The 13956-nt window shown below is 54.3% G+C and overlaps 6 protein-coding genes across 6 annotated transcripts; 3 read left to right on the plus strand and 3 right to left on the minus strand.

Annotated features, from left to right (window-relative positions):
- Window positions 1-357: 357 nt before the first annotated feature.
- A1O7_05412 (uncharacterized protein) lies at window positions 358-1413 on the plus strand (the record flags this gene model as incomplete). Its single annotated transcript, XM_007759422.1, has 4 exons — window positions 358-493; window positions 553-934; window positions 984-1105; window positions 1154-1413. The coding sequence occupies 4 exons, from the start codon at window positions 358-360 to the stop codon at window positions 1411-1413; spliced, it is 900 nt and encodes a 299-aa protein (XP_007757612.1).
- A 376-nt stretch (window positions 1414-1789) lies between these two features.
- A1O7_05413 (uncharacterized protein) lies at window positions 1790-2352 on the plus strand (the record flags this gene model as incomplete). The annotated part of the gene is made up of 2 exons (XM_007759423.1): window positions 1790-2049; window positions 2115-2352. 2 exons carry the CDS (start codon window positions 1790-1792, stop codon window positions 2350-2352), a joined length of 498 nt encoding a protein of 165 aa, XP_007757613.1.
- Window positions 2353-4204: 1852 nt separating this feature from the next.
- A1O7_05414 (uncharacterized protein) lies at window positions 4205-4932 on the minus strand (the record flags this gene model as incomplete). Its single annotated transcript, XM_007759424.1, has 2 exons — window positions 4205-4776; window positions 4884-4932. The coding sequence occupies 2 exons, from the start codon at window positions 4930-4932 to the stop codon at window positions 4205-4207; spliced, it is 621 nt and encodes a 206-aa protein (XP_007757614.1).
- Window positions 4933-5766: 834 nt separating this feature from the next.
- Window positions 5767-6504, minus strand: A1O7_05415 (orotate phosphoribosyltransferase; the record flags this gene model as incomplete). Its single annotated transcript, XM_007759425.1, has 1 exon — window positions 5767-6504. One exon carries the CDS (start codon window positions 6502-6504, stop codon window positions 5767-5769), a length of 738 nt encoding a protein of 245 aa, XP_007757615.1.
- Window positions 6505-7518: 1014 nt separating this feature from the next.
- A1O7_05416 (methylenetetrahydrofolate reductase (NADPH)) lies at window positions 7519-9456 on the plus strand (the record flags this gene model as incomplete). Its single annotated transcript, XM_007759426.1, has 1 exon — window positions 7519-9456. The coding sequence occupies one exon, from the start codon at window positions 7519-7521 to the stop codon at window positions 9454-9456; it is 1938 nt and encodes a 645-aa protein (XP_007757616.1).
- Window positions 9457-11874: 2418 nt separating this feature from the next.
- Window positions 11875-13956, minus strand: A1O7_05417 (uncharacterized protein; the record flags this gene model as incomplete). Its single annotated transcript, XM_007759427.1, has 1 exon — window positions 11875-13956. One exon carries the CDS (start codon window positions 13954-13956, stop codon window positions 11875-11877), a length of 2082 nt encoding a protein of 693 aa, XP_007757617.1.

Genomic DNA, 13956 nt, shown 5'->3' on the forward strand with positions numbered 1-13956 from the left:
TTACGGAGCCACAAACCCAGGCTACTCGAAGCTCCCAACAGTCATGCGCTCGGCTAGACTCTTGTCTCAGACACCACCGCCGATGCTGGAGCCACGATAGACCGACCCAGACCAGCGGAACCTTCACAATGCACCCCACACCCAACCCCGTGGAGCGAGACGAGAGCCGAGCTGTCAGAGTCCGGGGTGATGCTCTGCTTCTCGAATACTCCGGAGCGGTAATGTGATCGCGTCCGAGTCCAGGCGGAGAACGCGACACACCAGACTATAAAGAAGACGAACGTGCCGCTGAATCGGCGGGACTTCTGAGATACTCGAGTCAAGCTCAAGCAATCTGAGTAAAGCGTCTTGTTCGACATGGCTAAATTGACGTGGTTCAACATTGCCATCTGCCTGGTCGTCTCTTGGGGAGGATTCTCCTATGGCTTTGGCTTCGCCATCTTTGTCACCAGCCTTGGACAGCCCAGCTTCTACGAGTACTTCGATCTCGATCGTGAGTGGACTTTTCCTTCCACGCTGATCCGTGCGTACTGACTATCTGGCAGCAACGAGCGACTACACCGCGAAGCAAGTCAAACCCCATTCTCACCCTCGAGATCCACAAGAGCCTAATACTCTGCAGCATTCTCGGAGCCATCAATGCACTCTTCAATTTTGGGTTGGCCGTCGGTGCTCTGGCACAAGGGTGGCTGGTTGACGTGGTCGGGAGGAAGAAAGCCTTCTATATTGCGGCCATATCTTCCCTCGTGGGAGCCGCTCTGATCACCAGTTCGACTGTGATTGGTATGCTCATCGCAGTTCGTCTGCTGCACGGCTTTGGTCTGGGGATGCTCATCTGTCTTGTGCCACTTTACTTGACCGAGGTCGCACCTCCGCGCCACCGCGGTTCGCTCAGTGGACTGACAACGTTGAGCTTTGGCATGGGATATCTCGTGTAGGTGCAGTCACCGTGCATCAAGAACCAGACCACTGACACGGCCCAGTTGTGCATGGCTCTCCATTGGCACCTATTATGCAAAAGAATTCAACATTCAGGTCCGGGTGCCGCTGGCGCTCGCTATGGTCGGACCGCTCGCCCTCGTCGTTGGGCTGCCTTTCATCCCTGGTGGGTTTCGTTCCACTATTGTTTGAGCAAGGCTGACTGATCTGCCAGAGTCCCCTCGATACCTTTGCCTGAAGAACAGACCCAACGAGGCATGGACAGTACTCCGCAGGATCCATCACGATCCGGACGACGAGGCTGACTCGGCAGCTCATGCCGAGTTTGTGCAAATCACCAGACAGGTCGAATTCGAGAAGGAGCAAAAGGCGGGATACATTGAAATGTTCAGGAAGCCCTCGTGGCGGAAGAGGAGCTTGCTCGCGATCTTTATTCAGTCAGTTCTTCCTACACCGATCCTGGAATTCGGCTGAGTCTAACTTCTTACCAGGTTCGCCGCTCAATCCACCGGCGTACGTCGTCCGGGCGAGCACCTCACAACTTTCAGCTGACTATCAATTAGATACTAGGCATTGCCAATTTCCTTGTCCTGATCTTTTCGAGCTTGGGAATGACGGGCGTCATGCCCCTGCTGCTCTACGGTCCGTCCTGCCCTCCCTCATGTCTGCGCGGAACATGTAACCTGACACTGCAGTACAGCGATTTACACCACAATTGGCACGATCTTCGTCGCGATTGCCATCTTCACAGTCGATAGGGTTGGACGGAGAACCATGTTCCGTGAGTACCGATGCGGCCTTTCGATCCACGACCTCTTCTAAGTAGCACACAGTCATCGGTTTCCCTGCGATGGCCGTCTGTCTGCTTCTTGAAGGTGTCCTCCAATCGCAGTACCTTGGCACCGACCACAAAGCCGGACTCGCCGGCTGTGTGGCTGTCATCTACGTGTACATCGTCGTGTTCCAGTGCGTGGACGGCCCGGCCTTTATCTGGATGTCTGAGATATTCCCCACGAACATCCGAGGCCGGGGCATTGGACTGGGTTTCTTCTCCTACTTTGTCGGTGCCATCACCTACACCACTCCGTCGGCGCTGGCATTCAAGAACATGTAAGTGCCTCCTAGACAATCGTGCAGCACCATGGGATTCGGCTAACTCGGGTTGTGTCCGAAAGTAAATACAACATGTACTTTCTGTACATGGGACTTTGCGTCATTTCTACAGTTATCGTGTACTTCTACATCCCCGAGACGAAGCGCATCCCCGTCGAGGAAATCGGCGCCCTCTTCGGTGATGAGGTGGTCGTGCACTTGACCGAGGATGGCCACGGCATTATCGAGGAGCAGATTGAAATCAAGCTCGCGGGTGGGGATGTCCATGTAGCGGAAGTGCATCACGCTGAAAAAGCCTGAACTTCCTTGAAGATGGAAAAGAGGGAGGCTATGGCTGGTCGAAGCTCTACACCCGCGTGTGTGAGCAAGGCAGTTGCTGGGTGGGCTTGTAAGCAGGTGGTTCAAGGCCGAACTCAGGGGAGTGCAGCCAAGCGCAGTAGATGGGAGCCAGTGTAGCTTTTGGATCTTGTGGATCTTCGGCTCTGTCTCCTTGAACAGCTATTGCCGGTTCGACCTCCGCATGCAACATCTATCAGCGGATCAAGGAATCAGCGAGTGAATAGCGACTGTCAGATCAGGCAAGATTCAAACGTTGATGGACGCTTGAAGCCGCGCACATCCCTCCAAAGATCGAACGGCAGGACACGCTCATCACCATACAGGCAAGGTACGCGAGATTGCGCCCTCGTATCCCACACGCGACCTGCGACAACAGAAATGAGATGTCAGCGTCCTTCTGGTGGTTTGGGTCTCCCCGTCTCCTTGTCTCTGCTCCCTTCCTCTCTTCCTATACCTTGTAGAACGAAAAGGTAATACTACCGCTTCGCCTCGTCACTTTTACCACACGCCTTGAAATCCGGGCCATTGCATTCCAGATCATCAACGCTCATGTGGTAGAGATAGCTGGATCATTGAGGGTCGCAGACGAGGTAGAGCGGGATCCGAAATGACATCTCTCGCACTCGACTGAGGCGAAGACGACGGCTGATCAGCATGGTCGGTGCCGGAAGCGGTCGTGGCTGCTGGCTTAGAGTGTCGGCGGGGTTGCCGTTGATGTTCGCCATGGCCTGGAACGGGACACAACAGGGTGAAGAAGGTCCCGGCGAATGGAACTAGACACAGGGCTATCGAGGTCAATAGTGGTTGTACCGGTAGAAGACCTTGGGAAGATGAATGGGGCGAATGAAGAATATTGCTTTGCTCCATGAGCATGGAAGGGTTGAAGCGTGATGACCTCTGAGTGAGAATGCATCGAACCCAGCGACAGGCAGCGATAATTCTTGCATGGCATCCGACCCAACAATCTAGGTAGCGACTCAGAGAGGAGTCGAGAATCGAGAAAACCGGCCCGTACTATCTACCGACCCTATCTCTCCTCGCCGTCCGTCTTACCAGCGCCTAGTATCCACTATGCATCCTACAAGACCTAATCGAGGACCCGCGTTCCTGAACATAATTCTCCCGCCTCCCGTGGTCTGGTGACAACTCACCAAGCCCACTCTTTGCCATCGTAGACCATGAATTTCCCGGCCGTGGCATCCATTGTCGCGTTGTCGATCTGTGTGTAAGTTACGGATCGTCAGCGTCAGTGGGACGGAGAGAACAGCAGAACTAGCTTGGAGGACATCATGGATATGTAGATAGGATCATGAAGGGTATTGTATGATGAGCATGATACCATTTCTTCTCGCTTTTTTTGCCGCAGATGCAATCATGGAGGGACTGTATAATGAAGAGGACACCATTTTCGGTTCCTTTGCACAGCAAACTCCCCTCTCTTCCGACCCTCTGTCTCTGACAGGGGTGGTGATGGAGGTATGACTCGAGACGAGATTGGGGTGCATGGGGTTGCAGGGCAGACATGGATACGAAGATAGGCACAGACATAAACCCATAGATGCGGACACGGACAAGTAACATACCACGTCAACCACCCCGGGGATACTCTCTCCCAGCGTGATCTGCGCCTTTTCCATACCAAATGCCCTGGCGCCGGCGTTGCCCATTTCGGTCTGGACCCAGCTGTGGAAAACGGTCAGTAATGGGCCCGGAATAAATGATCAGCCCTTGTACATGCGCGTATGCGCGCATGCGTACATGCAGACTCCCAATAGACGCAACACGTATTTCCCAGAGGCAAAAGCTATTCAACTCACCCTGGATGTATCGCAAAGCTACACAACCCCAAGTCCTTGTTCTCGAGGTGAATCTTCACGGTGATCCAGTTCAACGCTGCCTTGCTGGGCCCATACGCGGCGTTCGGGACAGGCACGCGCTCCTGTCCCCCAATCGAACCGGCACTCGAGCTCATGGTGACGAATTTGGGCGTCCTGGCCGAACGATTCGTGGTTGTAGCGGCCGTCCGCAGTAGCAGGGGCCTCACCGCGCGGAATAACGCCACAACACCGACGACGTTGACGGTATAATGCTCGAGCATGGCCTTGGGGCTGGCCTCGTGGACGGCCGGGTATGCGTTCGCCATGCCCGCGTTGGCAATCACGACGTCCAGGGCCGTGATGCCGTGGGTGTGCGCTAAGGTGGCAATGGCGTCCTCCGCGTCTGTAGCGGAGGCGCTGTCGATCTTGACGACGATGAGACGGCTGGTCGATGAGCGGGGGAGGGTGGCGAGAGCTCTGCTGCTCAGGGAGCATGGGTCGCGGACGGCGGCTATGACGGTGCTGTGTGCGCGGGCGAGGTATGCTTCGACGAGGGCGAGTCCCAAGCCTACATGAAGGGGTGGTTAGAATGTCGGTGGAGGAGGACGTGATGGTCGTGATGGTCGTGTGGGATCTCTGGATGATGTACAGGGGTCTTTGGGGCCCGCAGCTTACCTCTATTGGCACCTGTGATCAGGTATGTTGTTGAGGTTGTCACCGTCATGGTTGAATCTGGAAAGTGATATCGGCTTTCAAGATCGTGGCCTCATGCGTGTGTGGGAGGAGACGGGCTTCCTGAGCAAGCGACACTGCACCGAACTGGGTTGACGGGACTCGTGCCATCTTCGTCTCTTCTCTCGTCCTCCGGACCTCATATACGAACGGTGGTGGTGCCCTTGTGGAGCAGATCCGTATGCATTCATGGTGACGGATTGGTAATTCAACTGGCTTCTGATGTTACAGAACCTTCACCGTTTCTTCCGTTGCTGCATGTATGTATTGCTCGGTGGAGGTTCGTCCGGCCGGTGGTGGCCGCCAGCATTTTCGTAGATGTCAGAATGGACCATTGTTTTTTTTGGTTTGTGGTGGAGAGTGGTGGCCGTCAGAAAGTCAGAAACTAGCCTTGTCAGTGGCAGTTGTCGAAGTCAGTCGGATGGCGTGCTGCTCTGATAGCCTGGAGCTTGGTCAGCGACTCGGGGCCTCATCGCGCAGGCTTCATCCAGCACTCGATGTCGAGGACTTACTCCGTACACTGTTCAATTGGGTCCGTGTAGCTTCTACAGCTTAATGCAAGGCACGGAGATGAGACTTTTCGTCCGCCCGAAGGTCCGGAGCCATGAAGAAAGGCGAATTTCTGTGCCCATGGACATGAATGCAAATCAGGCGGGGTGTTGAAGTGCTGGATTTGGCTTAACCATCTGTCATAGTGGCCGTGTCGACCTCGTCTATCATCACTGCTTTCTATTTCGTAAACACCTGTAGTGTATCTGGGTATCTTGCTCGGTCCCAAACTATCCCATACCTGAACCATGCATGGACTCCTGCCTGTGGCCGTAGTTCAATCTGTGCTCCCGTACTTCTCCCGGTATGTCCTCATCAGCTCCAGCTGTTCAGGGCCCGCTCCCTCAATTTTACCTGTCTCAATGCCCTCCAAGAGGTCTTCGAACTTGAGAACAGCCCTGACAGGCACTCCCAACTCATCCTCAGCGACCTTCATAGCACTTCGTGGCTCGGTGTCCGATACCCGTTCTTGTCTGGTGAGCAGTAGGACGACGCCAACCACCGTACCTCCTTGTGCTTTGATAATTGAGACGGCTTCCCGCAACGCTGTGCCGGCCGTCATCACGTCATCGAGAATGATAATCCTCTTGCCCTTGAGGGGCGCCCCAACAATAATGCCTCCTTCACCATGATCTTTTGCTTCCTTCCTGTTGAAAGCGTAGGAGACACCCTCGAAATTGTGGCCACCGAACTCGAGCTCCCGGGCAACAATTGCGGCCAAAGGGATTCCCTTGTATGCGGGTCCAAAGATGATATCGAAGTGAGGTGACAGGGAACCGTCCGCGTCACTACCTGCTTCCTCGGTCCCAAGTGGCAGGGAGAACGGAGGGGATGTCAGAACAGCTGCAAAGCCGCGGGCAAGAGCGCCCAGAAGTGATGCGGTATGTAGCAGAGTTGACGTGAAGAAGTACGGTGATACGCGTCCAGATTTCAGCGTGTATGTGCCGAATGAGAGAACTTTGGCCTTGAGAAGGAGAGGCAGGAGAGTGTCTTTGTAGGATGTCGTCGTCGCCATGTTCGCCGTGCTTTGAGAGGGCAGACAAAATTTTGGAGTTGCCCGCAGCCGAATCGAGCACGCAGCGACGCCGGCCTCGGCGCAAATGCTCGAGCGAAAACTGCTCGACGGTCACAGGCGACTCACCCCCACCGTACCGCTTTTACGGGGTATCGCTCCTGTCGCTGATTTTTCTTGATAGACACTTAACGAGGGGCAACAAAGTATCCGAATAATGTGGCAACGGGCTGGATGATATGGCAAGGTGGGTTGGACTCATCGACTACACGGCATGCTCAAGCTACTCAGTCCTGGCCCAGCATGTACGGAGTATCAGCACATCTGTTAGGCAAGAACTTTCGGTATCGAAGCTTGCAGAAGCCTGCCGCGGGCTGCCTCAGGCGACCAGGTCGGCGGGCACAGGCGTGGAGGAAAGGGCGAGCCAACGCAAACAGCGTGCTGCGTGATATGCTTCCTGTCGCCCGAGCAATTCGAAGGGGATTTACACCGCAAACCAGCAGATTTTACTTGTGCTTCGCAAGCTAACGCAGTCATAAGGTGATTGGAGCGGTGCCTGCCAAGAACGACTCACAGCCACACGCATAACTTTGAACAAGGCTCCCGGGCGTGGGATGGTAAGGGAAATGGCGGGGCCCGGACGAGGAAAATGTCATAGTCATTGACCGCCTGTCAATAGTATTACTGTCCACGTACTTTCGCTTTTACTTGCTCGACAATCTTACTCCGTACACACCTCACCTCTGCCTGAAATACACCCTACTTCATTACGTCCAGCGCCCAATGCCGCGAGAACTGGCTGACAGGTGGGCTCGCAACCGTTACTTCGGTTGAGCTGTTTCTAGTCAAGAGGAGGACCTTATTTGGTAAACAAGGAGTTACACAGCCAACGGAGGCAGCTTCGAGACCAAATCATTCTGTTCGACGTACACCCAGACTCTTCGTGGTTCTTCATATTTTGCTTGTGCAAACTGCCACTTTCTTCACCCTTCACCACTCGTTGTCCAGCACGCCGAAATGCACATCTCAAAAAAGCTCGCGCAGGCTCACCAAAGCAACAAGCCTACCTTTTCCTTTGAATTCTTTCCTCCCAAAACAGCCCAAGGCGTTCAAAATCTCTACGACCGCATGGACCGCATGCATGACCTTGGACCGGCGTTTATTGACATTACTTGGGGCGCAGGCGGAAGACACTCTCAGTTGACGTGTGAAATGGTCAACGCTGCCCAAAGTCACTATGGGCTTGAAACATGCATGCACTTGACATGCACGGATATGGAGCGAACTCAAGTTGACGACGCCCTACGCCGGGCGTACAAGGCCGGCTGCACAAATATACTGGCGCTCCGAGGCGATCCGCCCCGGGACCAAGAAAAATGGGAAGTAAAGGAGGGAGGTTTCCGATATGCAAGGGACCTCGTCAAATACATCAGGACAGAATACGGCGACCACTTTGATATCGGTGTCGCCGGTTATCCCGAGGGCTGCGACGACCATCGGGACGTGGACATGCTAATCGACCATCTGAAGGAGAAGGTGGACGCCGGAGCGACTTTCGTAGTTACCCAGATGTTCTACGACGTAGACATATTCCTAGACTGGGTAAAGAAATGCCGCGACCGAGGTATCAACATTCCGATCATTCCTGGTATCATGCCAATCCACACTCACGCCGCCTTCCTGAGGCGAGCCAACTGGACAAAATGCCACATCCCCGAAGACTGGTACAAAGCACTTGAGCCGGTCAAGAACGACGATGCCGCTGTCCGAGCAGTCGGAAAAGAGCTGGTGGCTGAGATGTGTCGGAAAATCCTCGACGCAGGAATTCTGCACCTTCACTTTTACACCATGAACCTCGCTCAAGCCACACGCATGGTTCTAGAGGATTTGTCTATCACCCCATCAACTTCTGGGTTGGCTCTAGAGAAACCTCTGCCCTGGCGGAAGTCGCTGGGTCTCAACCGAAGAGACGAGACGGTCCGACCAATCTTTTGGAGGAACCGCAACACCTCGTACATCACAAGAACGGCGGACTGGGACGAATTTCCCAACGGACGGTGGGGCGACAGTAGATCTCCTGCCTTTGGCGAATTGGATGCTTACGGCATTGGTTTGAAAGGCACAAACGAGGCCAACATCAAGCTGTGGGGAAAGCCCAAGTCTCTGCGCGAGGTCACATCTCTGTTCGTCCGCTATCTCCAGGGCGACCTCGACCGGTTACCGTGGAGCGAAGGCGCCATCTCCACAGAGGCCGAGTCCATCAAAGACGACCTGTTGAGTCTGAACAAGCGCGGCTTCCTCACCATCAACTCCCAGCCAGCAATCGACGGCGCTTCTTCCACGCATCCAGTCCATGGCTGGGGACCTGTGGGCGGCTGGGTGTACCAGAAAGCATATCTTGAGCTGCTTGTCTTCCCTTCTATTTTCAAGACAGTCATCGAAAGACTCGACGCCAACAAGAACCTCACTTACTATGCCGTGAACCAGAAAGGAGAGCTACTCACCAACACCAAGGACGAAGGCCCCAACGCTGTCACGTGGGGTATCTTCCCGAACCGAGAGATCGTCCAGCCAACAATCGTGGAAACAGTGTCTTTCTTGGCTTGGAAGGACGAAGCGTTCCGCCTCGGTCAAGATTGGTCGAAATGCTATCCAGCCGGCTCAAGCAGCAGGAAGCTGATCGAGACTATCATGGGCGAATGCTATCTTGTCAACATTGTCAACAACGACTTCCATCAGACCCATGAGATTTTCAAGGTGTTCGAGGGACTTGAGGCCAGGGACCTCGACTTGGTCTTCGAAGGCACTGAAGCAAGCGATCACGCAAATGGGACCTACGGGACCAGAGAAGTGCTGAACGGTGACGCCCCCGTTGCAGAGGTGGAGAAGAGCATTGCGAATGGAGAGGAACGCAAGGTGCCATTCCCGACAAACGGAGTTGCGCTCAAGAGTTGAGTGGTTTTCTGACTATTTTCTTTTGCTGACCGCCGACGTCAGCTCGAGGCGTGCAAGATCAACTCTTGCCTCGTTTGAATACGTACCTTGTGGGGCTGGAATGGAGTTTTCTGGTGGTTAAGGTCTCACCGCCGGGTGAGCCTGGGATGTGGAAAGGGATGGAAATCAAAAAGTATCTAATTCAACATGATACCCCAAGGCAAGGCATGAAGAGCAAGTGCTCAATTAATTCAACATGATACCCCGGCATCGAACGAGTAGAGGAGCTGATGACGAAATGAAATGATTTACGCGAAGAAACAATGGTTTGACGCGGTCTCATTAAGCAATGGGATCCGCGCCGGCAGAAAGCAACATGAGTACTTTTCAACATGGCTCAATACGTATGCGTCGGTCTACATGTACCTAGGTACACAGTAAGCCGGTAGACAAGCGAAATCCCAGGAGATTAACATGGCAGCCTGCTCGGCGCTGCTCACAAAACAGTTCCTGCTTTGGCCACACAGCGTGCAATGTGACCTGACTTTGCCCTCGTTTCACCTTCGGCTCCATTCTCCCTCTCATCCCCGCCTCAGCTCGCCGTCACTACGTTTGGACACAATCCTTGCAAGAGCAACGATCCCCTGACCAAGTCGGAAAGGATCTGTGTTCTGCTCCCCGTGGCGGTGTGACTTGGACTCCAACTGTGTACGAGTACCTAGGTCCTCTCGGAGCTGTACATCCGAGGTAATAAAGGGCCGGCACATAGGAGCAGCTTATGGACGAGTAATTGATGCCTGCAGATTCCACGAACTGCTACCATTACAGAGACGTGTACGCTTTGGGTCGAAGTGCTGAAGACTTGTTGCACGTCGCTCGAAGTGCTACGGACACATGTACGCTTTGGTCCTGGGGAAGTGCTGAAGACTTCGCTGGTATGGCGCATCGGTTGAGGTGCTATAATTAGGTATGTTTGCAGTTTAGGCGAAGTGCTATACCCGTACTTGCACTATGGTCCAAGTGCCATAGGTACCTTGGGCACGCTGGCGTTTTTAGGCAATGTGCTACGGACTGACATCTTGCACGTTGGCCGAAGTGCTACGGACCGACATCTTGCACATTGGTCCAAGTGCTATAGGGAGGGACGCTGGTGTTTTAGGCAATGCGCTACGGACTGACATCTTGGACGTTGGCCAAAGTGCTACAGCAATCTTGCACATTGGCCGGAATGGGTACGGACTAAGTATGCACAACGTGATGTCATGAACGTATCGATGGGTAGGAAGGTGGCGGGTAGGTAGACATACCTAGGTAGGTCGGTGGAGAGAGCAAGATACATGATGCTGAGCATCGCGCTACTCTACCAACCCAACCCACCCCATCCCATCCCATCCTTTGCGCGCGCGATGACTGGACCTGTTGTCACGATTCCAACAGTACATCAGAGCAGAGCAGCTCGTTCCAATCCATTGCCTTTCTCATAGGATTAGTGGGCATCCAGTGGTGGAGGCATACCGGGTAGTCCTGTACTCTACCCTAGAGTAGAAACCGTTACTATATTCTCGAGCTCTCGCCATAAGAAATGCCATGCCATGACATACCATGCCTTGCCATGCCTGTCCTTATATTCCCACGCTTGCTTGATGCTGTCTTTCCCAACCGTGATACCCGTCCGTGCTCACGCGTGTGCTTGTGCCTCTGTGCGTACGCCTGATATCATCCATTCTATTCCTATCCCTTTTGTTCCCGCCTAGCTCACTGCTGTCCTCACCAGAAGGGTCGCCTTCCCGACGGCCACGGCTATGCGTATGTCCTCAACGCCCGTTCCCCATGTCCGATTAATGTTCGTTGCGTTTCTTTTGCTTTGCTGCGTTCGTCCGACCGTCCGACCGACCATCCAGCATCGCCAACATACATGATATATTCCGAAAAGGCCCGGTCAAAAAGGGGAAAAGATCTCGGCGGTCGTGAAGGTACGGAGACCCGAACACGTAGTGGATATCCCTCGTGGTGTGGTGCGGTGAGTTGCGATGTGATTGACGTGAAGCGGAATGTCATGTAATGCGGAACCGAACGAAAGCTGATTCACCGATGAGCTGCAAGACCTGTGAGTACCTAGGTAGTCTCAGAGGGATGTGCAACGTGCGTGCGTGCGCGTGCGTCAGCTGTATGTGGCGTACGTGGTATATGTGGTATACGTTCCGTATGTCGATGAGATGAAATGCAATGAACCGAAATAAAACACCAACGAAACGAAACGAAACGAAATAGCGTGTCGACTTTTTTCCCACCCCACAAACGGGATTGTGACATCAAGACCCAAGGAACCTGAATACAGTAAGAGACTCATTACCATGCATCAACCGTCATCCATCAAAGCATTGGTGTCGTATCATAAGGTAGAAACTATCAATCATAAGGTATCATATCATATCATATTCATATCATGGCAGGAAGGCCCGTCAAGCCCAAGCCATGGCCAAGGTGGTGATCGGCGAACTTGGACGTCTTGAGCTCGGCCGGCCTGGTCGAGGCGAAGGCATCGTGGTCGAAGTGGCTAGTATTGGCGTTGGTATTGTGGCGCTGCGGAGCTGTCGCTGAATCACCATCATTCCACCCCTGTAATATGCCGGTTCGCACAGCTACCGTCGAGGCCGGCGCGTTGAACAAGCCGTCGCATAGGGTCTCGAAATCGTCAATGTCAAGCGCCAGTTCGAGGTCCTCGTCCCGAGGGAGGATTTGATCAACATCGATTTGCCAGGCTTGTTTCGCGAGCGGCGATTGCTGGCGAGCCGAAGACTTGTGCTTCACGGGCGTGTGTTGCACTGACGAGTTCTTCGTAGGCGATGATGACACTGACAGAGATGAGTCCGAGTCGGATCCCGAGGAGTTGTAGAATGTCGGCGGCCGTCTAGAACCTGGCTGTGAGGAACCGGTCGAGAGGCGGTCGTCGACGATGGCCAGTTTCCTCGCCATCGCACCCAAGGTGGTCGAATCGGCGCGTTTCAAGCCGCCGCCGGCCCCCTCGTGGAGTTTCTTCTTTTGGCTCGATTTGGGGGATTTCGCGGGGCTGGCTTCGATGGGCGTCAAGGTGGCCGTGCCGAGTGCAGGTTGGCCAGAAGTCCGTCGGCTTGTTGCGGAGCCTGGACGTTTCGACTGCAAGGGTGAGGATACTGACGGGCGAGGTGTCGTGAAATGGGTCGAACTCGACTGCCATGACTTGGTGCGTGTGGTGCTCGTGGATTGTCGACTGGCTGATCTCAGGCTACTATCCACAGAGGCATATGACATGAGAGAGGGTGTTTGCGTTTTGGATCGAGGCTTGTCCACGGACGGGCTCGACACAGGCTGCAGGGGTGGAGTCTGAGCTTCGATGGCCTGTAGATACGTCGTCCGCATTTCGTCAACGATTTTGCGGATATCATCTCTGGTAGTGCTGGACTCCTCGGCAATGCTGGTCCGTGTTGTGAGGGATGAGGACGCTCCACTCGAGGAGAGGTGAGAGTATCTGAGGTGTGATGAGCCTTCCGAGCGGTCATCATGGTAAGCCAGGTCGAGGACCGATGTGGAGGCGTTCGTTCTTAAACATGGGCCGGTCCTTGTAAGACTGTTTGGTAGATGAGATGGCTGGCTTAATGATCGAGATGAGTGCGAGTAAGACCTGTGGCGGGTTACGGGGTGCGGTAGAGGAGCAGCACCGTGGTCTATGCCACGCTCCACCATGGGTTGGTCCACACCCGTCTGCCCACACATGGATGCCAGCCGACCATACTCGGCTTTCCAAAGTGCTTGGATCGTGGGGTTATGCTCCTCGTGAGTTTCTCGGAGAGACGTACTTGACGCCGAAGGCCGAGCATAGAGCTGTTGCGCTGGACCGGAAATTCCAAAGCCATCGTGGCGGTAGTCTGAATAACATGCTTGAGCCGAGTACGACCGCTGGGGCGGATGGAAAGTGCTGGAGGTCGAAGCAGGAGATGCGACTGGCCCAAACTCGCCGAGTACAGATGGAGGCTGCCAGATCGGAGTGGCGAAAACGACTTGCTCTCTAGGCGAACTGGGAGCCGTCGAAATGAACTTCAGGCTGACGGGTTCCGTGGGTGACTTGGGTTGAGAAGAAGACCTCCTCTCCTTGCCGCCAACAATGTACTCTCCCTCCCGGATCTCCTCCAACGTGCGGTCGTAGTCCTGCTCAGTGACCAGTAGCTCGCCGGAACTCAGGCGCCGACTGGTCTGAAGCTTGACAGGCCCATTACCTCGCTGAGGCCGATCGCCCAGCTGAGGAGGCTTGCCAGGTACCGCTTCTTCGTAGGAAAACGAACAGAGAGGGTCGGCTGGCTGACTGCTTTTGCACTGCTTGACCGCACGGGGTTTCCTTAACGCTTGACTGATGAGCACAGGTAGTCGGCCTTGCGATGGAGTCGTGCTATACGGTATGCTCTGCAGATCCAGCTCAGCAGTGGCATCGTTGGTTGAAGCCTTGTGTTTCCTGGGTGAAAGCAATTTCCGTAACCGTGACTCCAT

Source organism: Cladophialophora yegresii, assembly GCF_000585515.1.
Source record: "Cladophialophora yegresii CBS 114405 chromosome Unknown aczIN-supercont1.4, whole genome shotgun sequence".
Classification (NCBI taxonomy): Eukaryota; Fungi; Ascomycota; class Eurotiomycetes; order Chaetothyriales; family Herpotrichiellaceae; genus Cladophialophora; species Cladophialophora yegresii.